The sequence below is a fragment of the Euprymna scolopes genome, chromosome 1 (assembly GCF_053919585.1).
Source record: "Euprymna scolopes isolate OS-2025 chromosome 1, ASM5391958v1, whole genome shotgun sequence".
NCBI lineage: Eukaryota > Metazoa > Mollusca > Cephalopoda > Sepiida > Sepiolidae > Euprymna > Euprymna scolopes.
The window spans coordinates 94,305,975-94,330,205 of NC_136482.1; the positions used below are offsets into that span (position 1 = coordinate 94,305,975).

Below are 24,231 nucleotides of genomic sequence, written 5' to 3' on the forward strand. Positions count from 1 at the left end.
GATGCCACATACAAATTTATTATGTCTAGACATTATCTTATGTAACTTTAAAACAATATTTTAGACACATTTAGTCATTATAATAAAATCCTATATTTCATCTTAGAAGCAACATCATCACAATCGCAACCATATTTAGAGGAAGTGGTTCCTATTTTTCTCTCTAAATATCAAGTCCTCCTACCGCTCCCCAGTCAACACCTGGAGGAAATATACACATTATACATATATTGTGCTTGCACCCTTCGTAACTGAATCATAAACTTATAGACATAACATAATCTTTTCCTTTTCTGATTCAAAAATAATAAACCTGCGCTATCTATTACAATCGTCACCAATTTAAAAATAAAAGTGAAATATTCACTTTTTAAAACTGTTGAACTATTTTAATAGTTTAACTATATTTATGTTTATTTTTTCATCCCCCACCCTTAAAATAAAAACATAATAAAAATAATATAAAATATATAAAAAATATGTAAACTTTTTTTACCAATTGACTTTTTAAATTTTTTATTCGCATATATTTTCAAATAACTATGTTTATTTAAGTTCATATGTTATATATTTTGTCAAACTGTTTAGATATTTTAAAAATATACTTATTTCCCGAAACATGAAAAGAAACAATGAATGTGCCACATTTTTTAGATTTAGCAGTTTCAAAAAAGTGAATGTGCAACAGAAAATAGTTTAACAGTTTTAAAATCTGAATATTTCACATATGTTAAAACAAAACACTAAATTAAAACAACATAATAAGTACGAATGCAGTCGATGATATTGCCAAAATATTTATTTTTAAATCGGCGACAATTGCGCAGGTTCAAATAAAGTATATTTAAATGAAGTATATTTAAAAAAACATAACTATATTTGAACAAACAAAAAAACAAAACGTAAATATGTTTGAAAAAATCATATTAACAAAACAAATCTTAACATTTTGCCCAAATATATAAGTAAGCAGTTTTGAAGAACCTCAATTGACAGACTTGCCAGCATGTTTGAAAGTTAGGGTCTGGTTTTATGCACAATTACTGATTTTTTACACCGATTACCTACCAAATTTCGTTACATAGGGAAACAATTATTTGTTATATACTCATGTTTTCACCAATTTTGAATTCTGTGGAGTATTTTATTAAATTTTCTTTTCCAGGCTGATTCTTGAGGCACACACATTAACTTTTCTTTTTTGGGGTGGGGGGTAAATTTGTACATTAGGTCCACCTCCACAATTTTCTTTAGAATGATGACTTTTGAGGGGTTTCGACTATGCTGATTAAGAAAATCTCATTCAAATTTTGCAGATACAAGTATTTAGAGAGATATAAAAACCTGTATTATGCACTGTAATTCACTGGCTGCCAGGTTTGTATGCACACACGCTAAACAAATCTACTTCTCTCCTACCGACACTGCCACCTCCAATTGTTTTTTTAGCATTTGCGGGTAGGTATGCTGACAATGATTATCACGATTAAATTTTGAAGAATTATTTTTCCACCACCCATCCAAAAAAGAGAGTTGTCTACTCCAAAAGCCGTTCTTTATATGGGGATGTTGAGGGTGTCTATTCTGAACGCCGTTCTTAAGATAGGGAGGTTGGTGATGTCTATTCTGAAAGCTGTTCTAAACATGGGGAGTTTGAGATATCTATTCCAAACGCAATTCTTAACATGACAATACTCAAAGAAGTGAAGTGAAAAAAGTCGCAATTGTTTTGTTTTACATGTTAAAAAAGACAACATAAAAATGAAATTTATTTTAATATTATTGGTGGAAGAGCTGAAAAGAAGAGGAAGACTTGAACAACAAATGGAAACAGCTACGACTGCTACTACTAATTTCGATCGCTCTAAACAGTTCATATACAGTGACAATGCCTAACTTCTAAAACTTCTGTTTTTACATTCCATTATGGATCACTTTTCGTAGTTTTATTAATTTATACTGATTTACGCATTCCCTTAATTGCTTTTCTTTTTTAAAATTCAAACAGTACCTGCATGTTATCGCCCCAAACCAGCACTAATTGCCAGTGAAAGCCAGATTATTTCATTTCGGCCATGCTCGCCAGTGTCTGCATTTGTTCAGAGACGGCAACAGCCACCAACAACAACCGTAGTTTATTTTTTTGCGAAGGAGGTGAGGTGGTGGGACAGGCTTCCACTGGGCAACGCCGGTTAACGGATCCTGCTAGTTATGTATAAATTCTTAGTCCTGCAATATTTTAAGTTATAAATTTATTATATTTTTTACTAGAATATCTTATCTTTTTCTTTTCCATTTTAACAACTAGTCCTTTTACTTTTCTAAGTTAATCTTAAGCATATTACTTTTCATGCTTTTCTATGTAATAATAGTATTCTATGGTTAAAATTTTATGACAATTGGTAAAAAAGAACCTATATTTTCAAACCAATAAAATATGCCCAAATTTGCCTATATTTGTATATATATAGTGTCCTGGCAAGCCAGCTTTAGTTTTGCTGCTTTGGGATAAATTTTGCTTAGGGTTCTTTTACTTGGTTGTCTCCCCTGTGGCCTTGCCAGGCCACTAAGAGAGAGAGAGAGAGAGAGAGAGAGAGAGAGAGAGAGAGAGAGAGAGAGAGAGAGAAAATGTGGTATTGTGGTGACTACAATGATTCTAGCTAAGAGTAGGATAGGCAAAAGATAATCATCGACCCCCTCCCCCCACTTTTGATGGTCTTGTGGCTAATTTCTTTAATTGTAATTTTATAAACAAATAAATAATTTAAAATTCATAGGTAAAGTTTTATCATGTGTTCTTGTTCCTAGAAAAAAGATTCTCCTAGGAGGAGGAGCCACTGTTCTAGAAAAGAACTCATTAAGAGTTTAAGTTAGTTTGCGATTGGGAGAGAGAGTGAAAACAGACCTAGAGAATTAAGCAGTCGAGTCTAACAAGTGTGTAAAGTGATTATTAAAGGCGAAGTGGATTAGCATTATTGTGTGTGATGGGTTGGTCCGACCATGTGATCTGCATGAGTTTTCTCTTCTGACGTCTTGCACCTATCATAACAAGTTGCCAGACATGGCTGACATATCGACGATAGTCGATTCAACTTCATCGATAGATTATGGCATTGCTCCTACACCCGCCAGGTCTGCCGTACATGTAGCATTTGGCCGTGTGAGTATTTTCAAATTTGAAAAGCCAATTTTTTTTCTCTTGTTTTTAAATAAGCGTTTTCTCGTTACACGCTGACATTCACACCCATTAGTTTAAAAATTGAAAGAAAAACACCCTGTTTATACATCCTCGTGTATCTGTGCGTGAGTTGCCAGTATTTTTATAAGTTGTCATACGTTGCAGTTTAACATTGCCAAGTAAATTTAGAAAGTCATTTTTAACATGGGGTGGGGGTTTGTTAACTTTGCGGAACTTTCCTAAAATGAAAACAATTGATTTGCTTGCGAATACTAAACTACACAAGTTTCGTTAGTTATTACTTTAAACAATACAAAACTTTTTCGTTAATGCAATATTTTAGAGCGGGAGCGGGGGTGTAACTTCTTTTTACCATTTCACTTCGTCTTAGTGTATCTGAATACTACTAATAAAAGACTTGGTACTTATGCAGAATACAAACCGTGTTGAAATAAACGTTATTAGAAATCTACTTTTAACATGGAGGAGGGGGTGTTTTTTCATTTCTTTTTCCTTTTTTTTTTTTTTTTTTTTTTTTTTTTTTTTTTAACTATTATGTACTTTTTCGGCGTTTTTTACACTCTTGGGACGAAATTTCGGAAATCGTAATACTGAATTTCACGTAATTTGATAAAGTATTATTATTTTTATCATTATTTTTATTATTATTCAAGAAAATCAAATTTTACGACTAAGCCAGTCCCCAGTCAGTCACTGTTTTCTTCAAGCATAATGAAACCTAATGAAATAAATAAGGGGTGACGGCTTCAGTCAAAGTGTTGAGGTAAAAAAAAAGAAAAAATCAACTTCATGTTAAATACAATTTAGGGCATCAAATACAAAATATACGCACGCTTGCGCGTACAAAAATGACCACCGGTGTTAAGAAATTAAATTGCTTATGCTTAATATCCGAACAACTACTTGTTTACGCCGAATTTAAATGCGATATTCGTTTTCAGCATACCCGAAAACCAACAAAAATACAAGTCGCCATATTAAAGGTAATTGTTAATGTGTAAAGTAAGTAAAAAAATCTACCAAAAGTTTTTATCACAAATAAGTAGGTAACCTCCTTTTTAAAATTAAAAAAAAAAAAAAATAATAAATCCCCAACTATTTCATTTAAACTCATTTATGGTCGCCAATAACTTGAGGGACTGTAACTAACAGAACAGGAAGAGTAAAAAAAAAAAAAAAAAAAATTGCAGCAAATAAGTCTTACCAAAGGCAAGATAATTTGCTCTTCTACCTACCTGTACAAGTTTATTTGTGTTTTAACTTATTTCGAAGCGATTTTTTTTTTCAAAACAAACCTAGTGTAAACTCTAAGCTTAGAACGAAAATAAAATGGCTTGCCCAATGTGTCTATACGACCCAACTTTCTATTTCCGGGTATATTCAGCTTCTGTTTTAAATCTACCGTAAAAATGTCTTATATTTCTGCACGGTAGTCTTGCATAATTTGACCCGAATTCTCATGATTTCCCGTCAAGCCCGGATCGGGCGAGACAGGCAATCATCGGTGTCAGCCAAGCGGCTTAGCAGACGCAGACTAAGGAAAAAGGCAAAACAAACCGAAAAAAAAATGCAAATTATAAAAAAAAAAAAAAAAAAAAAAAAAAACTACCTTGAAAAAAAGCAAATATGTTTATTTAATTTATTTTAGTATTTATTTATTTAATTTTTTTTTTTGCAAAATATTCATCAACAGCAAGTTATGTAAATATATATATATATATATTTTTTTTATACGGTTGTTAATTGCCGGCGGAAGAACTTTCTTGAGATAAGGATATTTCCTTAGGAATCTTTTACTTCTGTCGACTGTTGGTCGGCCATCGACAGCAAAGAGGGAGGTGATGGGGTAGAGGAAATGGAAGGAAGCCCCCCCCCCCACACACACACCGGGTAGCTTTCGGAAATGTGATTTATGATGGAAACAAAAAGGATCGTTTCCAAATTTTTGTCTCTACATAAATTCAAGTAAATATGTACCCAGAAGCTCCCGGCTGGTCCCGCATTCTTGCTTGTTACGCTGTTTTGACCCAGAGCGGTTCAAGGATTCTCCCTACGTTATGTTTTCTTCGGTTGAATAGAGATTCATCAATTTCTACAGTGTGCCCTGGGCGAGGTGTATCAGAATTTGGGGGGAATTTTTGACACCCCTAACACGAAACTGTGAATAAAATATTAAAAAAAACAAAAAAACTCGTTATTTCTCTTTTAAAAGTGGGTTTATTTTCTTTATGGATTATACTTCCAAAATAAACTATTAAAGTTGTATAAAAAATAATAGAAATATTATTTTTTATTTTTTTAAAAAACAGTGTTTACAAAGTGCCAGCGTCCATGCAGCCATTTTCTTTTTACGTAATGAAATCAATTGAATTTTACGCGTTAAATATTTTTCAATTTTTAAACTTGAAAAATCTATCCAAATTTTTCTATTGATTCAATTTTTACGATATTTTCAGGGTCAATGTGAAATTTTATGCTATTTCCAATAAACCGAATATAATATTTTAGACAAACTTTTTTTCTTTTCTTAAATGTCTATTACAAAGTAAATAATTAATTTACTCACCAAAGTTTTATATATCAACAAATTGAAGATAAAAGATCAATAAATAATATATTCAAATTTAAAACAAAAAAAGAAGTGTTTTTTGGAAATTTACCTGTAAAGTCCGAAGTTTAAAACCTTTTTTTTTTTTAAACCACGTTGGTTTTTTTTTTTTAAAATAAAACCTTATAATCTTATATTGTACAGAAAGTTTCGTTTTATTACGAAAATTATTTCTATTTCATTCAATGTTTTTTGTTTTGTTTTTTGGGTTTTTTTTAGATATTAAAAAAAAAAAAAATTTACTCCATAAAATGCAAATTAAATATATTAAATCAAAAACTCGTATCTTTTGAGAAAAGAAAAAAAAAATTTCTTGAACTGTTTTTTTTTTTTTAAATTAAAAAATTTTTTTTTTTTTTTTTTTTTTTTTTTTAGGCAAAAAATTATAAATGTGACTAGTTTTCAGGTATGGAGGCACAAATTTCTTTACGCGCAAAGGTAGACAACTAACGCGAACGTGTGGTTTTTACTTCCTTCTGTCCACCTGTAATTCAAAATAAAACAAAACAAAAACTATTTCTGGTTTTAGATAAAAACGTAAAATGTTTGCATGATGGCGGGGTTTTCAAATAGGCGTTTAAAAATTATTTTATTTAAAAAAATAAATGGATTTTAAAATATAAATCTGGATAAATTCTTACCAATGAAGAATGCAACTACACATTGATTAGAAATTTTTAAAGGTAACTGTTTTTTTGGAATTTATATCGATTTTTTTTATAATCGACCTAAGTTAAATTTCGTTTATTTTCTTCAAATCTTTTAAAGAAAACCGATTAAAAAAAACAAATATTGCATAATTTGCTATTAAACCTTTTATTTTTTTTTTAAATTTGGTCCTTGCTCCTTTAATTGAAAAAAAAAAAAAAAATTAGGGTTTGAATTACATTTTTCGAGTAGTTATAAGCTTGGAAAGACTGGGTCGAATTATTCAATATTTTTTCACGCATTCGTAAGGTCAGTTTCTAACACACTTAGTGCCCTGAGCCTCTTATCTGGTGGGGATTCCTCAGGAAATATTCCTGACAAATTTCTCTCAGAAAGTTAACGATCCTGTGCGCAATGATACCCATTGTCTACATTGTCTATTGGTACACCGCCAGGAGAAGCCATCCTTTACGCACAATCTTTTTTTTTTTTTTTTTTTTTTTTTTTAGTAAACATTTGTGCTTACAATTGGTGCACCTCATTCTTTGGGAAAGCAATTTATTTTCCTGACAATGAGATTGTCTGCATCGCCGTTTCCATTTGTTTTTCTAGCATGCACAGATTTATTTCCTTGCCTGTCATTTTTTCTGTTTGGCGAGTCTGAAAATATAGTTGTTTGTCAGCTTTTTGGGGGTTCAGTCGATTTCTTCCAATTCGAATGTCGTCTGTTTTCATTTACATATCGCTTTTTCATTGGCTAATCAAACTCCCAGAAATTGAAGTACAAAAAAAAATATTCAAATTAAATAAATCCTTAAAAATAACTAATCATAAAATAAAAAATTACTAAAACATTAAAAAAAAAAAAAAAAAAACCTTTTCAAGTCGAATTAGCGTTTCAACATTTGAACAACGCTCGGTTGACACCGATGATTGCGGGTCTCGCCCGATCCGGGCTTGACGGGAAATCACGAGAATTCGGGTCAAATTATGCAAGACTTGGTCTGAAATTCGAGTCTTGTTTTAAGTTTGGGAAAAGTTAGATCATATGCAGTCACTGCAGTAGTGGTATTCGACCGGTGGTGCCGCAGCACAAAAACTAACCCTTTTGTTGTTCTAAGTTAACAATTCGGCATTACTTGCTTCAAAGTTTAAAAAAGCCTTAAAATAAGTGAAACACGATACTTGTGCATGCATCTGTTACCGCGCTGAAACACATTCTTAACATGAATGGAAGGAAGAACGTGTTTTGTAATTATTCTGTACTTTCACCTAACACTCTAATAAATTAAATGTTTACGATATATTTGTTTAACTTGAAAATATTATTTAAAAATAGCGCAGTAACATATCCAGATAGGAAAAAGAGTAATTTATCTTGCCATTGGTAGCATTTATTTGTTATATATTTGTTTTTTTAGTTTATTTTTTCAGTTTGTTGTCTATAATAATAATTGTTCGAAAATTCTTTGAACTGTTCATTTTTTTTGTGGGGGGGGGGGTACAAAAATAGCGCCATGATGTTCCTTTAAATCCCGAGAATCGTTTAAAAAGTTGTTAAAAAAATGAGGGGCATTTAAAAACTTTTGGGGGTGGTGGTGAAAGACCGCACGGATCAAAACAGAGTAGTCTATAGCTGTGATACCGTCGACCTAATACTAAGCAACGTTGAACCTGGTCAATACTAAATGGGTGACCATTTGGAACCTTCAGGTGCTGTATGTGCTCTCCTCCGCTTATCTCAGCATTGTTTCCAGTCGTCCTGGACTTTTCCTTGCCACTAGACTTAAACAGTGGCGATTCAGGAGAGGTGTGGTGTGGTTGGAGATTGCGCAACCCTTGCCTCACAATTACACGCGCAGCTGTCCCTACAAGGGGTATCGTTTGTCTTTCGAGACTGAACGGAGCCATCGGTAATACTATGTCTTTCTCCAAACTGAAAACGAGGCTCGAATTTCAGAACCCACCGCAATATTTACACTTTTTTTTTTAAAAATGTCTTAAACAATATTTCCCGAATAATTTAATTTTGAATACCTTATAGTAATGCTGTATTCCATATAGTACATTCAAGAAAAAATTGTTTTAAAACTTGTTGGTTTGTTTTACTATACACATACATTCGAAAAAGTTGTCCAAAAAAATCAAATATATAACAAATAAATGTTATCAAAGGCAAGATAGTTACTTTTCTACCTAACTGGATAAGTTTTAAGTACTTTTGTTTAATATAAAATGTTTATTCAATTCGAAAAACGAGTAATGTTGAATGCTGCCGAAGAAAAGATGGCCGCAATGTCTTTGAAGACTCGATAATCACTTCAAAATAAGAAATAAAATGGTGGTAGAAACCCACCCAATAAATATTACTGTGACATTTATTGGGTGGGGTTCTACCACCATTTTATAAAAAAAAAATTTTCATAGGCGATAAAAATGTTTTCTTTCTTTTTTTTCAAGATTATGACATGATAAACCCCTTGGAGTTAAAATTTATTTAGTAGTATGCATGAAATCTTAAGACAAACGCGTTTTACATGAGTAAATATAGTATATTCAACAGATTTCGAAGATGTCCTCATCTACTTTTAAAAAGATATGATTTCTTTTTAATTTGACAAACTTATTAATGTTTTCCCTTTATGTACTGAATCAAGATTTTGATAAACTTATGAGATTTTCATATAGAGTTTTCCCCTGTGCTATTTCTTTTCTTAGTCGTTAACTTTGCCATTTTTAACTTAAAAAAAAAAATACAGTTCAATTCAAATTCTGTAGAAGTACAGAAACCCAAATCCTAAACCTAACCTCTTACCTGCCATTTTGTACCCCCACCACCTGACTTTCAAATTGAAAACCGCTTCAATCATCTCCATCAATACACAAAGCCAAGCCGTTTAAATCAGAGCATGGTGAGGTCAAACAACATTTAATGAGTAAGGGTGAGAGTAATAAACAGAAACTTAGTAAGAGATAAGTGATTTAGTTAATAAATTGCAATTTAATTAGAAAAATTTAAATGGAACTCAAATACCAAACTGAGGATTATGTTAACATAGATTTCGCCCGATTAAAATATATAGAAAAAAGGCCTAAGGGGAAAAACCTTTTAATAATTAGGCTTTAGGATAATAATGTCATATATAGAAAATGATGTTTAAATATGAGGCCACTTCTTCCACAACTGACTCTTGAAGAATATAGGTGGAATTAGTACACTTTAGATGTGGTGCCCTTATAATTAAACTATTGCTGAGAAATATTTTTCTATTTGCAATTTCCCTGAGGCATTGTCCCTATTTACTTAGTCCTTCTTGTCCATGAAGGCAAAGTTAGACACAAGGTCGGTTTTTAACGTGGGAATAATTAATCAAGCTCTTCAAAAGGGGCACTTTAATGTTTGCCCCTGGCTGCAAATTTTTTGCCGCTCTCTTTCGTGGTAGTGGCTGTCGATGCCAGTTTCCTTCTCCCAACCATACTTCTTGAGAAGTTCATGGAGACGGCATAGGATGAAGAAGTTGCTTTGCATACTAAGAACAGCGGCAAGGGGGGAGAAGTAAAGAGAAAGTGAAAGTTACATCTCCTCCCCAGAAAGGAGAAGCAGGATCGAGGAAAATAGTGTAGATTTCTGCTGACAACAAAAGTGAAAGGTACGACTTTTCTTTGCTAGTATCAGAATTTATACTACACTTTGAATTAACTATTTGCAGGAATATAAAAAAAAATTACATTTACAAAAAATTAGGCACAAGGCCATCAAAAATGTGGTGAAAGATAGATTTCGTTGATCATCCTGGATCTAATCATCTGATATAAAGTGATAAAAATGTTTATTCTACTCTTAACTAAAATCATCTCCATCACCACAATACCATATTTAGACTAAGGAGCCTTCCTACTTAAGATATCCCTAAATTGATTGGAAATTTTATTATTCATAACGCTAAATACAAAAATTTAATTGGAATATAAACAGGGAGTTAGTAAGATCCTCTCAACTCCTTTTAAATAATAGACAATCCATTGTTTCCAGTTTGTTTAGAACCAAACGGTCAATCTCTAAAAATAGGATGCAGTTTGAAGAGTGTGTGGTTTTCTTTCAGGAGAGGCTGAGGAGAAAAAAAAAATTGACAGTGGGGAGTGGGCATCTTGAAGGCTTTCTATTAGAGAAATGGTAACTTATTCACTCGACTAAGAGGCTAGAAATTTGCATGAAGGACTGGAATCTGAGAGGAGAAGTAACCGTGTGCATCATGCTCAGGCAAAGAACACATTCTCTTGGCTCCTTTTTGTACAAACTTGCTACTTGTAGCCACCTTTTTTAAAAAAAACTGGGGAATGTAATCTTTCTATCATGTCTGATCTTGACCTTCAACTAGTGCTTAAAGAACATGGTCAAATCCTGAGCAACAAAGTTTCTACCCTCTGGTGTTCTCTCAGATGTGAAGTCAAATCCACTGCTAAGGTTGCTGGAAAAATGGTGGGATCCTTCTATCGATCCAGTAGATATCTACCTGCTAATGCAATTCTCTACCTATAGAAGAGCTAGGTTTGTCCAAGGATGGAGTATTGTTGCCACATCTGGGCAGGAGCTGTTAGAAAGAGTTATCCTGCTTTGACAGTTCAAAATAGTCTTCTCTTCCCTGGAACCTCTTTCTCACAGAAGAGACATTGCAAGCCTGTCTCTACTGTATCGTTATTTTCATGGCAAGTGCTCGTCTGAGCTCCAATCGATGGTCCCATCCTCGCCAAACTTTCACGAAAAACACTCGTCTAGCTGAAAACACTATCAATAATTTTCCCCACTCTTTATCTGTGCCTAAACCTAAACGTAGATTCCATGAGCAAAGCTTCTTTCTTAGAACTGCACGCCAGTGGAATTCTCTTCTGTTTTGCCTGCTTTCCAGCTGACTACAACATGGTTGTCTTCAAGTCCAACATAAACAAGTTCTTGATGAGCCGTTCCCCTTAAGTAATCCATCTTACCAAATTTCCACTACTAACGATTACTATGATATTGTCTCTTTGACTACTGTACACTAACCCTTATCCTCGAGTGGCCTCTGGGCCTTGATTCCATTATGTAAATGTGTTCATAATTACTTAATTATATGTGCTTAGGCATCCTGTCTTAGACTACTAAAATTAGGTGGTGCCAAAACCAGATCAGTTACAACCAGAAAAAAAAAAAGGTAAAAGTCATTATTTTTGTCTAATTATTGTTAGTAAATTAATTTGGATTTTTTTTTCTTTTCATACCTTCTAACAGAACTAACAAAACAAGTCATCTTTGAATAAAAATAAGTATTGGTACAACCGCACCCTCACCCAAAGTAAAAAATTGTTGCTGAATGTATCCATAAACCCACTTTTCCACTACAATTACAGTCACCATAGGTCATTAAACCCAAGTGCTATATAGAATTCCTATATCTCCATGTTTTATGCCAATAATCGATGCATATTTTTGGAAATTATCAATCAGTTTCATTTGATTTCATAGTTTCCTATATTAAATCCGACATACCTGACTCTCAAAGTTTTAGTGGGTAAAATTAATTCCCCCGAACAGGAGATTTTTGTATCCCTTTTATATACTCTTGTGAGGATTCAAATCAAGATATAATGCTATTAAACCATATGTCTAGAATTCTTATTTCAAAATCAATTACATTATTTTGATTTTAGCAAATGTCTAAAATTTAAGGCTTAAAAAGAAATTGAAATTTATGGAATCTTGCTTGATTGGTGTTTGATGTGCGAGAAATTTAATCTCATGTAGCTTAGAACTCGACAAAGAAGAAATTGTCATGTAAAGAAATGAAAACCAGTTTTGTTCTTCTTGATCGCAAAATCATTACAACATTTTGCATCTCTGTTGAGTATGTTAGTTGATTTCAAAAGAAGTGTTAGTTAAATCTCTAATGAGTAGATTTGAATGTTCATGGTAATGGATTTATTTAGTTATGACTCCAGTTAAAAGAAGGCAAATGATTCCACCGAATAGATAATTACGATATCAAGATTATTAGCTAATGTAAGGAATAACGTCATTTAAGGAAACCTAATTGGCTAGTTAAAAAAATAGTCTCGTAGTGGAGAGAAGAAGGGGCACCGGTTGCCCTTTAATAAATGACTCCATGGATATGATAAGGAGAGACGCTAAACTGCATACACCTCTCTGAAATAAATAAACGAAATGAAGTTATCGATGCTCAAATTTAAATCCACCAATCAAAAGGGCTGTAATAAAGCATGGCATTACTTCATCACCAATGAAAGTTCATATTTCAGTCATGCAATTTCTCACAGATAACTATGAATAAAATTCAGTGCATGAACCGCCCCTTAAGTAGACACTTTATGAAATCTCAACAACGTACTGTACATGCAATAACTCTTATCCCTGAGTGGCTTCCGGGCCTTGATAAGTGGTGACCTCCTTGTAAAAAAAAAAAAAAAAAAATCTAATATATTTGAATGCATATATTCTCTCTAAATCCTCTTAAATTACCCCAAAAGAAACTGAAATTTGGGAAAGATTTATTAATTAATGTTTAATACCTATTGTTAAAATTTCACAGAAACTCTGAGGTTTTATCTGAATTTTCCACCCCCTTTTCACTCCCTTTGCATGGAAATAAATTAAGCATAACATAGCCCTCAATATGACTAGCAACTGTGTCCCAAAATTCTTAATGATCGGTTGATTAGTTTAGGAATTAATCCTGTACATAGAAATGTATGAACATACACACACATACCTCACTTTATATATTGAAGGATAGGTGTTTACAAAAGTTTCTCTTACTCTGGTGCAAGTCAAAATCTTTCACTGAGAATCCAATGCCATGATATAGTATTTGTTTGTGATACAAATAAACTTGTTTAATCTCTTATCTCTACTATAATATAAAAGGAACTTTGTGTGTGAGTTCATTCCATATGGACTCTGAAACGGTTGGGTTGATTTTTTTTATTTTTTAAAAATTTCACACGAAGGTACTTGATGTGTCTGGGAGTGTTCTTACCTAGGTTTTGTTCAGAATTCACCTGATAAGTATCAAAAATCGATAATCGAAAAAATTCAATTAAAAGAAGGAAATCTGATTTTTACCAAAGTTAACACTTTTCTACAACCTAACATCACAAGTGCATTTGAGAAGTTTTATCATCTGACAAGCAGAAAGGCTCAACCTATAAAATCGATTGTAGATTCTTTTATAAAGCAGGTGGATTCAAAATTAATTGTTTTCAGAACACAATTGAACCATGATACTTGACTTTTGTACATTTAATTTTAATTCAAATGATTATGTAAAAATAATTTCATAAAATCAACAGTTAGTTCTTTGATATAATCGATATTTGTTTGAAATGAATGTTTCTGTTTAGAGCACAATTGAACCATGATACTTGACTTTTGCATTTTAAACTTTAAGTAAAATCATTATTTACAGATAATTTTATAAAATCAACAGTAGATTTTCTACAGTGCAATGTAGACTACAATGTATTATGGATCAAGTGACTGTAGAGAGACATATGAAGCTTCCTCCCGGTACAGTGAGAGGGGGAGGTCCTTAACTAGAGCAGGAAATCAATCGATTTTATTTAAAATATGACCGATTTTTCACCAATTTCAATGGCAATAAAAGTATGGGAGGGCGGAACATTTGTTCATCCTCATTTAATCCCAGACAACGTCGGATCTCTCTGTTAGTAAAGATTAATGTTTGATATCATGAGATGTTACTGTTGAGGCCTTTTGGTAGCTTGTGTGAGCACAGTCATCTGACATTTTGTTTAAAAGTATTCATGGAAAAATGTATCCTGTAACTATAACAAAAGCATGCCATTAAGAAAAAAAAAAACTATTTGTTTTTTTGGTTTTGGTTTTTTTTACTTTATATTCTTGTGGAAAAGCTAATTTGTATTCACATAATCCGTTCACATAATTGTTCACATGAGAAGCTTTAACTTAAAAATACTTTAATCTAAATCTTGTATATTCCTGTATCTACTGCTATTTTCTGGTCCTCTGACAAAAGGAGGGTGGACCTGTAAATTCACCTTCGTCCGTTCATCCATCCGCACTTTTCTCAATAACTACACCGTGGAATTTAAAAAAGTTTTCACAAACATTACTCATGATATGATTAAAAAAAGTAACAGAACGGATTTTCCAGGAAAACTCTAGTTCCCCCCCCCCTCTGGGTGCCTTTTGGGTTAAAATGGCTAAAATTGACACTTTTGTGCTTATTAAAAAAATTTGATGCCTTGGATTTTTATAAAACTGTCTGAAAAGTTGTAACTAACTGATTTCTATATAATTTTGTTTGTCTATACTTTGCTATAACTCTTGGGTGTGCCCCAGGGGCTCTTTTAGGTTTAAAAAAAATACTCCATTTTTGGGACTATTTTACCATATTTGACCAAAATTTTCTGTGTATGTCTATTTAGCAGTTTTGCATGGTGCTGAACTCCAATTTAAATATGTTAAGGCGTTGGGGACTTTTGGTGTAAAATGGGGAGGGGCAATGATGGACTTAGTCATTTCTTTTTTTTTTTTTCATAGCAAGAATGTAAGAATAGCATGCAGAAGGATCCATATATGAGAGATTCTTCTAGATTGGCAATTTTTATTTTTGTCCATAATCAGATTCACAGTGCTCTCCCCTTGTTTACTGCTGGGTGGCGACTGCATTTCTCCTATATTTAGAACCGACATTCTGTCTAACTCTGTCCTCTATGGGAGGCAAGTAAAAGGAGCAACATATTAAAATTGCAGAAAAGGTAACAGTAGATAAATCAGAAAAAATAAACAAACAAACAAACAAACAAAAAACAACAAATACCTCGTGTCAATCAACAAATGAAACGTTAGTTCTATTTGGAAAGTTAAAAAAATAAATAAATAAAAGATAGATGATGTTTAGTGAGAAGTATGTATTTTTTTTATCCACACAGCAAAATAAAACAAGAACAATAACAGATATCATGCATCAAGCAGGAAATGAAACGTTAATTTTATTAAAAAAAAAAAAAAGTAAAAAGAAAAAATTAAAAAAAATAGTAAATATGGATGTCCTTACCCATGCGGTTTACAAATATGACTTCCAACCCATGTTTTTTTATTCATAGAATATAATCATAATGACAGGAAGATTGAGTGGAGCTGCATGTAAACGTTTCAGCATGTTTTATGGATATGAAGATTTAAAGGTAATTTATCAAAAGCTTAATGTAAGCATTGTACATAAATTTTGAGTGTCTCATAAATGCTATTATTCAGTGGAAAAGTAGGAGAGGCCATATTTTAATTTAAGTTGGTGCTTGTTCATTATTCGGAAGTCATGTTTCGTTATTCCAGAATAAAATTATTACAAGCCAATCAAAAATCTGTAAAAATAGGAGCAGCCTCTCATAAGAACAACTCGTATTTAGTTAGTGAATGTATTACGAGTGAAAGACAGTAGCATAGAATTAAAAAGTCAAACACAGATGGAGCTGGAAAATTTATTCTGTGAAGAAGTCCCGGTGTAAAATAGTGATGGTGGTGGTAGTTAGTTTTTGTATGCAAATAAAATTTACTCTGGTTTCCTGTGATAGAGTATGGCATATGGGTTTACTTCACAAGATCTCCAGCTACAGTATAGCTGGAAATGTCTTCTCAATTATTAAATCATTTCTCTCTGATAGGTTCATAAGAGTAGTGGTTGATGGGCAGAAATCAGTATTAATGCTGGAGTCCCTCAGGGGTCCATCCTGGGCCCAACTCTCTTCCTGATCTACATTAATGATCTTCCAAATCACATCCTTACATCATTCGTAGGCGTTTATGCTGATGACACTACTAGCTATGAAGCACATCTAAGGCCATAAATGACCAACTTCTCTGATTCTCTCTCCTCTGATCTTTAGCAAGTGGTACAATTGGGAAAGAGGTGGCTTGTTACTTTTAATGCATCTAAAACCAAGCTTTTATCTTTACATCATCAACGCTCTGATCCCCATCTGGCATCAATTGAAATGAATGGCTCTCGTCTTGGGGTGGCATCATGTTTTGACAAGCTTCTGGGCTTGACCTTTACTCCTGATCTTAAATGGAACACATGCATTAAATCCGTTGCCAATGCCGCTGAAAAAATGGTGAGATCCTTCTATCGATCCAGTAGATATCTCACTGCTGATGCAATTTTCTATCTATATGAGCCAGGTACGTCCAACGATGAAGTACTGTTGCCACATCTGGGCAGGAGCTGCTAGAAAGGACTTATCCTGCCTTGATAGAGTTCAAAATAGACTTTGTAGCTTCGTAGGGGATGTCCTTTTCTCTTCCCTGCAACCTCTTTCTAATAGAAAAGATGTTGTGAGTTTTTCTCTGCTTTATCGTTATTTTCATGGCAAGTGCTCGTCTGAGCTCCAATCTATGGTCCCCCCTTGCCAGACTTTCACAAGAAACACCCGTTTAGCAGAAAACACTATCAATAATTTCCCCCACTCTTTATCTGTGCCTAAACCTAAATCTAGATTCCATGAGCAAAGCTTCTTTCTTAGAACTGCACGCCTGTGGAATTATCTTCCGTTTTCCTGCTTTCCAGCTGACTACAATATGGTTGTCTTCAAGTCTAACATAAACAAGTTTTTGATGAACAGTTCGATATAAGTTAATAAATTTACAGAATTTCCATTATTAACGATTACTATATTGTCCAATTTCTACTGTACACTCTTTAACCTTTGTCCTCGAGTGGCCTCTTGGCCTTGATAAGTGGTAATGCCTATGTAAAAAAAACTTTGAGAGTCAGGTATGTCTGTTTTAGTATAGGAAACTATGAAATCAAATGAAACTGATTGATAATTTCCAAAAATATGCATCGATTATTGGCATAAAACATGGAGATATAGGAATTCTATATAGCACTTGGGTTTAATGACCTATGGTGACTGTAATTGTAGTGGAAAAGTGGGTTTATGGGTACATTCAGCAACAATTTTTTACTTTGGGTGAGGGTGCGGTTGTACCAATACTTATTTTTATTCAAAGATGACTTGTTTTGTTAGTTCTGTTAGAAGGTATGAAAAGAAAAAAATCCAAATTAATTTACCAACAATAATTAGACAAAAATAATGACTTTTACATTTTTTTTTCTGGTTGTAACTGATCTGGTTTTGGCGCCACCTAATTTTAGTAGTCTAAGACAGGATGCCTAAGCACATATAATTAAGTAATTATGAACACATTTCTAGTTATTCTGAGACGTTTCTTTTTTTGTTTTTTTATTTTCAATAATTTTGTGTGAAAATAATATTTGATTAGAATTTTTTCGCTCAAACTTGGACTGCATATTTATTTTTTAACATATGTAATTATATGAAACAAAGATTCAGTCATGCTGATAAGCAGTAGAATGACAGAACGCATATCCATGGATAATTATATTTTATAAATCTAAACCCTCTCCATATGGGGCATCACACTGGTAATAGGGAACAATGTTTTCCCACTCAGCATTTAAGTAATGCTGCCTTATAAAATGATATTTAAATACAGTCGATTGTTACTATCACAAAAACAATAACAACAACAACAACAAACATAATTACATCTCTCCTCTTCTATTAGTGAGCTTTTGTGGTCGTGATCTAGTCATAAGGGCGTTGGATTTTAGTCATGAAGGTTCAGTTTGGAATATTACTAGATTCAGTCATGCCGATAATCTATAAAACAGTAAAACGCGTGTCCATGAATAATTAAGTATTTTGTAAGGAATAAAGATTTTGAATATATTTTAATGGAAAAAAAAATATTCACAGATCAAGTCAAGTTTGAAAATGCATGTTTTGTTTAGGTTTGAGAAGGAGTGGTCTTTAAGTGATGTCAAGCATGAAGTTAAGATAAACCCTAATCTATGCCTGATCTTATGTATTTTAATCACCTTTGTGATACCATTTCTTTTTATTACACCTAATTAGTTACATAGTTTAAACTACTCAGGGAAAGTAAATTTGTATGTATGTAATCGGTTTTTGTACCCACTTGACCATTGTGAGGCAATCAAGATAAATCAATGTTTAATGCATAGATTATTACTGTTGTCACCACTTACATATGTGACTGTAGAGTTGAATGTAATAATCAAAGAAGAAAGCGCCCGCATGTATGTGCATTGTGTGGTTATACAACTTACCTTCAGATGGGATCTGAGAGAGATTAAACATGGCAGCCATGGATTTATAAGGTGTAGTTTCGTGGAATCTCATGAGATCTCATCTTCTACTGCACACGTATGCAAATGGAATGGAGTGAGTTTTCTAATAAAATGTCTGTTGGCAGAGGTAGTTGAGAACATGTGTTGGGAGTTGAGAGAGAAAGCTGACAGTGATGAATTCTAGCTGATCTTTTGCTTATTGTATTTATTTTATTTTGTTTTGCTGTTTACCAGCCCATTTAACTGCAAGCTATTTTGGAGTAATGGGGGGACAAGTTCAACCTAAAAATAATACCAGAATTCAACGGCTCGACCCCGGTACTTGACTCGGTGGAGAAGGTGGAACTGCATTGCCTGTTGTCTAGTGTGAAGAGCATTGAACACTTGGTTCATCTATGTCTGTCCGGCGGGGCTTTCGTGGTATATCAACAGCTTAGTCCTGAGGAAAAACAGGATTATGAAAGGATCAAGGCAGCATTATACAAGGCGTTCGCTATTGACCCCACCACTGCTTGGGAGCAATTTGAGACAAGAACCTTACATCCCGGCAAAACTGTCAATGTTTATTTGTCCGAGCTGATGAAGTTGACGGTGTTGTTTGGTAGGCTGCCTGAATGGGCCTTGGCATGCAAATTTTTGGTAGGGCTCCCAACGGACCAAAGCAGCTCCTGCGGCCTAGCTCAAGCATAGCTTCATTCCTGCGTGGTGAAGTCGTGTGTTATAGGTGCAATGGCCCGGGCCACATTGCGAGGAACTGTCGGCAATGACTGACAGCTGTTAGCTGCTACCAATGTAATGAGACTGGTCATATGGCCTGGGATTGTGCGGGAAACGGGGTTGGGGACAAGGTGCCAGCGTCTACCTCTTCCCCAAACAGAAATTAGACGAGGCACTTCCAACCATTCAGGTCTATATCAATGAGACATTGTGCTCAGCACTCCATGACTCTGGGTGCTCTCGCACCATAGTGAGCACATATCTCTGCCACACTTGGAAGAAGACTACTAGAGTAACCACCCTCAGTGGAGTGACACAGACATGTTGGGCGCTGTGAACATTCACACTAGAACTGGAAATTCAGTTAACGTCAAAGCACTGGTAGTACTCGAAAAAGAGCTGAGCTTCGACCTGCTTCTAGGCTATGATACCATCAGAGCCCTATGTGGTGCTCACATAACACAGACAGGGGTGGTACAGTTTCAGGAAAAGGTTCCAGTGTGCACTGCTTTGAAGATTGACCAGCCAGACTTTATTGTCGAGTTTAACCATCAGCAGAAGGCTTGGACAGCTGCATGGAAGTGGTCGGAAAACCAGGAACCAGCCAAACTGCAAAATGAGGTAACAGAGTACCATGTGCCCGACCAAATGAGGCCTGCATACGAAGAGGAACTTTGTGATTGGATCAAGGATGGCAGGTTAATTCCCTACCCCTATGAGAAACTTAGACCTCCCAGAGGCCTGATTCCGCTGATGGTGGTTGCTCAGCACAACAAAGCAAAGGTGAGGCCAGTGATGGACTACTGTGAACTAAATGCGCATGTTGATACATTCACGGCAGATGCTGACGTTTGTGCTAGCAAGCTATGAGAGTGGCGCCAGCAGGGTTCCAATGTGTCCCTGCTGGATCTAAGAAAAGCATACTGCAGGTCCGAATTAGTGAAGCAATATGGCCATTTTAGACGGTGGTGTTTGCTGGCAGGAGGTACTGCCTTACCAGACTAGGCTTCAGGCTGAACGTGGCACCCCAAATAATGAAGATCACCATTAACGCTGTCTTGTCACAAGAAGAAACAATAAAAGATGGGACATTTGCATACTTTGATGACATATATGTGAACAGAGACATTGTGTCACCATCACGTGTAAGGTCCAAACTGGCTGAGTTTGGTTTGACTTACAAGGACCCAGAACATTTGGAAAATGGCGCCCGTGTCTTGGGCCTGAATGTTTGATAGGAGCGAGGGGCTTTGAAATGGAGGCGGGGAACTGCAGTTCCTGAAGTGGCTGATGTCTTCACGAGGCAAGCAGTATTTTCCCTGTGTGGAAAACTTGTGGAGCACCTACCAGTGTGTGGATGGACTTGTGTGCCAGCAGGCATCATAAAAAGGAGGGCAAGCACAGTCACCAAAGGCTGGGATGATGAAACAGCAGACGATCTGTTGGTTTGCATGGTGAAGGAGACCATCGCAAGGGTAAACTTGGATGACCCCGCCAAAGGAGACTGGTGTGTGCAGGTAAACAAACTGAACATGTGGGTGGATGCGAGCTCTCTGGCAATTGGTGTGCTGTTGGAGAAGAATGGGGCTGCGATTGAGGATTCCTGCTGGTTGCGACCGGCAAATGACGCTACTCATATCAACCTGGCAGAGCTCGATGGGGTGATAAAAGGTATTAACCTGGTACTTCAGTGGAAAGTCAGGAAATTACACATATACACGGATTCGCTATGCGTGTACCACTGGATATTAGACACACTGACAGGCAAGACCAGGGTGCGCACTAAGGTAGCCAGCGAGATGCTGATCAGACAGAGGTTGGAGACCATAAAAAAGTTGGTAACAGAGTACAACCTGTCTGTGTATGTGGTACTGGTCACTTCAAATTGCAACCTTGCTGATAGGCTCACTCAGGTGCCACAGAGATTGTATGGCGCCATGAAGAAGAAAGCCAAGCCAGTGCCATTATTATGTGCCACCTCTATCAAGGTGGTGGATGAAATCAGGAAGATGCATCTCCTCACCCTGGAGTGAGACGAACATGTTATTTTGTGCAGTTGTCCAATCCGTCAGTGTCCAAAAGTGCAATTAAAGCGGTAGTCAAGGAATGCCAAACATGTCAGTCAATCAACCCCACCCCAGCCAGATGGCAGAAAGGTCAACTGGGAGTAGACACGACTTGGAGCTGACTGGGTATGGACATAACCCACTACGGCAGCCAGCACTTTCTCACCCATGATCGATTGTGGACCGACAAGGTTCGCGATCTGGTGCCCGTTAATAAGACAGGATTCATCCAGTGTCCTCTGTGAATTGGAGTCTATATTTTATGAAAGGGGGCCACCTGAAGAGATCCTCACAGACAACGACACAACCTTTTGCAGTGGGGAGTTCAGATGTTTTGTGGACAAATAGGGGATCCAGCTCAGACACAGATATGCATATGTGCCGAGTGGCAATGGTATAGCAGAGCAGTACCATCAAAGCGTGAAGAGGATCGCGTCAAGAAAACAATGCACAATCACAGTGGTAGTCTATAGATATAATGCAACACCAAAGGATGGCATGACTGCTGCAAGCACACCCACCAATGAGATCCATTGCTATCAAGTGCGCATCTAGGACATTGACGTTCGTCTGTCTGATCGGCAGGAAACCCGAAGGCCATATGAGTTAGGGGACACTGTCCAGGTGAAGCCTCCCAATAATCGATGCACCAACAGCTTTTAAAGAGGGCGAATCACTGGCATCATCAGTGAGCAAGCAGTGCTAGTCGATGGTACCCCACGCCATGTGAAGGATATCCAGCCTGCCCTAAATACGAACCAGTTGGTGAGTAGCAGTAATGGTGAATCATCCAACAATGACCTGTGGATCCGACCTATTCCCTGTGATGGTACAACTGCGAACCCCAATGCTGACGCTGATTGTTCCAGCACCCCTTCTGAGAGCTCCGATGAAGATGAAGAAGTCCAGCCAATCCTCCTTCGTAGAAGTGCCCGCAACAAACGACCATGTCCACCATGCCACATGTATAGTCTGGAGACCAGGGGGAGTGTAGAGTTGAATGTAATAATCAAAGAAGAAAGCACCCACGTGTGTGTGCATTGTGTGGTTATACAACTTACCTTCAGATGGGATCTGAGAGAGATTAAAGATGGCAGCCATGGATTTATAAGGTGTAGTTTCGTGGAATCTCATGAGATTTCATCTTCCACTGCACACGTATGCAAATGGAATGGAGTGAGTTTTCTAATAAAATGTCTGTTGGCAGAGGTAGTTGAGAAGAACACGTCCTGGAAGTTGAGAAAGTTGACAGTGACGAATTCTAGCTGAACTTTTGCTTATTGTATTTATTTTATTTTGTTTTGCTGCTTACCAGCCCATTTAACTGCAGTGACAACATAACACAAATAAACGCAATTACGTTGATCTTTTCATCATGTTACCTGCACATTTGACTGGCTCGTTTGATTTAATGGTTAGTGTCCATGATGTAATGAATATGAGTACATCTGGGTTCTTCCTCTTTACAAGAACATGATTGGATGGTTAAGCATAAATATCAACTGGTAGAGCTGCCTAGGAGAAATATTAAAAAGTATGATGAAGCTTCATGCTAAGGAATATACCAGACCATCATGAACAATCGTTCAATAAGGTGGCTTACTATATTATTACTCGAATACTGTAGCCAAGTCCACTCAGCTACTTTAAACGAATAAATCACTTTCACGGGATATATCAGTTAGCTAATGTGCAGGGACATTCGGGTTCAATCCGTGATCAAATCGTACTAAAGACTGAAAACTTGGTACTTGATGCTCCCTTACTCAGTACTCAGCATTATAAGGTGAGGGATCAAGTGGAATAATCCTGGGAAAGAAGTGGCGCCCTCCCCTACATCTTGGTGTAGTACCCAATGAAAATGGGCCCTCTGGGTCATCCTTGTCTTTTACTTAACTAACCTTCACCTTAGAAATACTCAAAGCTACAAGATCACTGGTTCTTGAGCTTTTTCTAGCTACTGTACTTTAACTTCCAAGACATGCCCCAACTACACACGTACATACACATGAAAATAAACTTCTTCGTTTTAAATAAAATAAAAAAGTATATCATAAATAGATGCATTTGATCATTGTTGGTTGGTTTGTGTTACAAAACTAAGGATAACTTGTAAACACAAACCCAGGCGCCTGGTGTCTGCTGTTTGATCTGGTCGACATGTTGTGTCTCCTGTCAACATGAAGCAAACACAAGCATTTTACTCTGATCATAAAATAAAACCTTTAATTTTTAACCTTTTTTTATTTTATTCTTTGGAAAAGTATAAATGTGAAGTATAGCGGGGGAGGGGGGGGGGTCAAAATATTTTTCACATAATGGGCGCATGTGTTGTTCAAAGGTATTTATTTACAAATTAAACCGGAAGTCAAAGCCATTAATGTTGCCTCATTTTCATATTTGCTGATCCGTTAAATGTAAGAAATTTTTTCCCTACACACCCAATTTCCTCCCTGCAGATAGCAAATGAAACTCAACAAACAAAGCCATACCTTTAAAACTCAAATTTTATTCAAGATGTATCAGTAAATTAAAGTTCTTTGGTTCACAGTAAGTCCCTTGCAAAAACAGTGGCTGAATTTGTTATTCATTGCAATGGATTTGGTAGTTATGATTCCTCTGTGGAAATGTTAGTTCAGGTTTCCTTTTAGCAGGATCCATGTTGTACATGGTTGAACACGGTGGGAATGTTGTCGCCCAATATGGCATATTTTAGGACCTCGTGGTCTCTGGAAGAAATAGGAAGAATTTCCTATAATCAAATATATCAAGCCGAAC

At 35.6% G+C, this 24,231-nt stretch overlaps 2 protein-coding genes across 8 annotated transcripts in view; one reads left to right on the forward strand and one right to left on the reverse strand.

Annotated features, from left to right (window-relative positions):
- The window catches only part of LOC145250062 (STAGA complex 65 subunit gamma-like), a 112,117-nt gene extending 107,382 nt beyond the window's left edge, over nucleotides 1-4,735 (reverse strand). Inside the window, exon 1 of one of the 2 annotated variants that reach the window (XM_080111707.1) lies at nucleotides 4,435-4,735. The gene's annotated coding sequence lies outside the window, so the exon portion shown is untranslated. The remainder of the gene's footprint in view (nucleotides 1-4,434) is intronic. The other variant, XM_080111703.1, reaches the window with a different exon arrangement.
- Nucleotides 2,862-24,231, forward strand: part of LOC145251218 (uncharacterized) — a 144,983-nt gene continuing 123,613 nt past the window's right edge. For all 6 annotated transcript variants that reach the window (XM_080111713.1, XM_080111715.1, XM_080111710.1 and 3 more), the window contains exon 1: nucleotides 2,862-3,160. In XM_080111713.1, coding sequence (XP_079967839.1) covers nucleotides 3,062-3,160 — 99 coding nt within the window. In that variant the 5' untranslated portion in view covers nucleotides 2,862-3,061. The remainder of the gene's footprint in view (nucleotides 3,161-24,231) is intronic.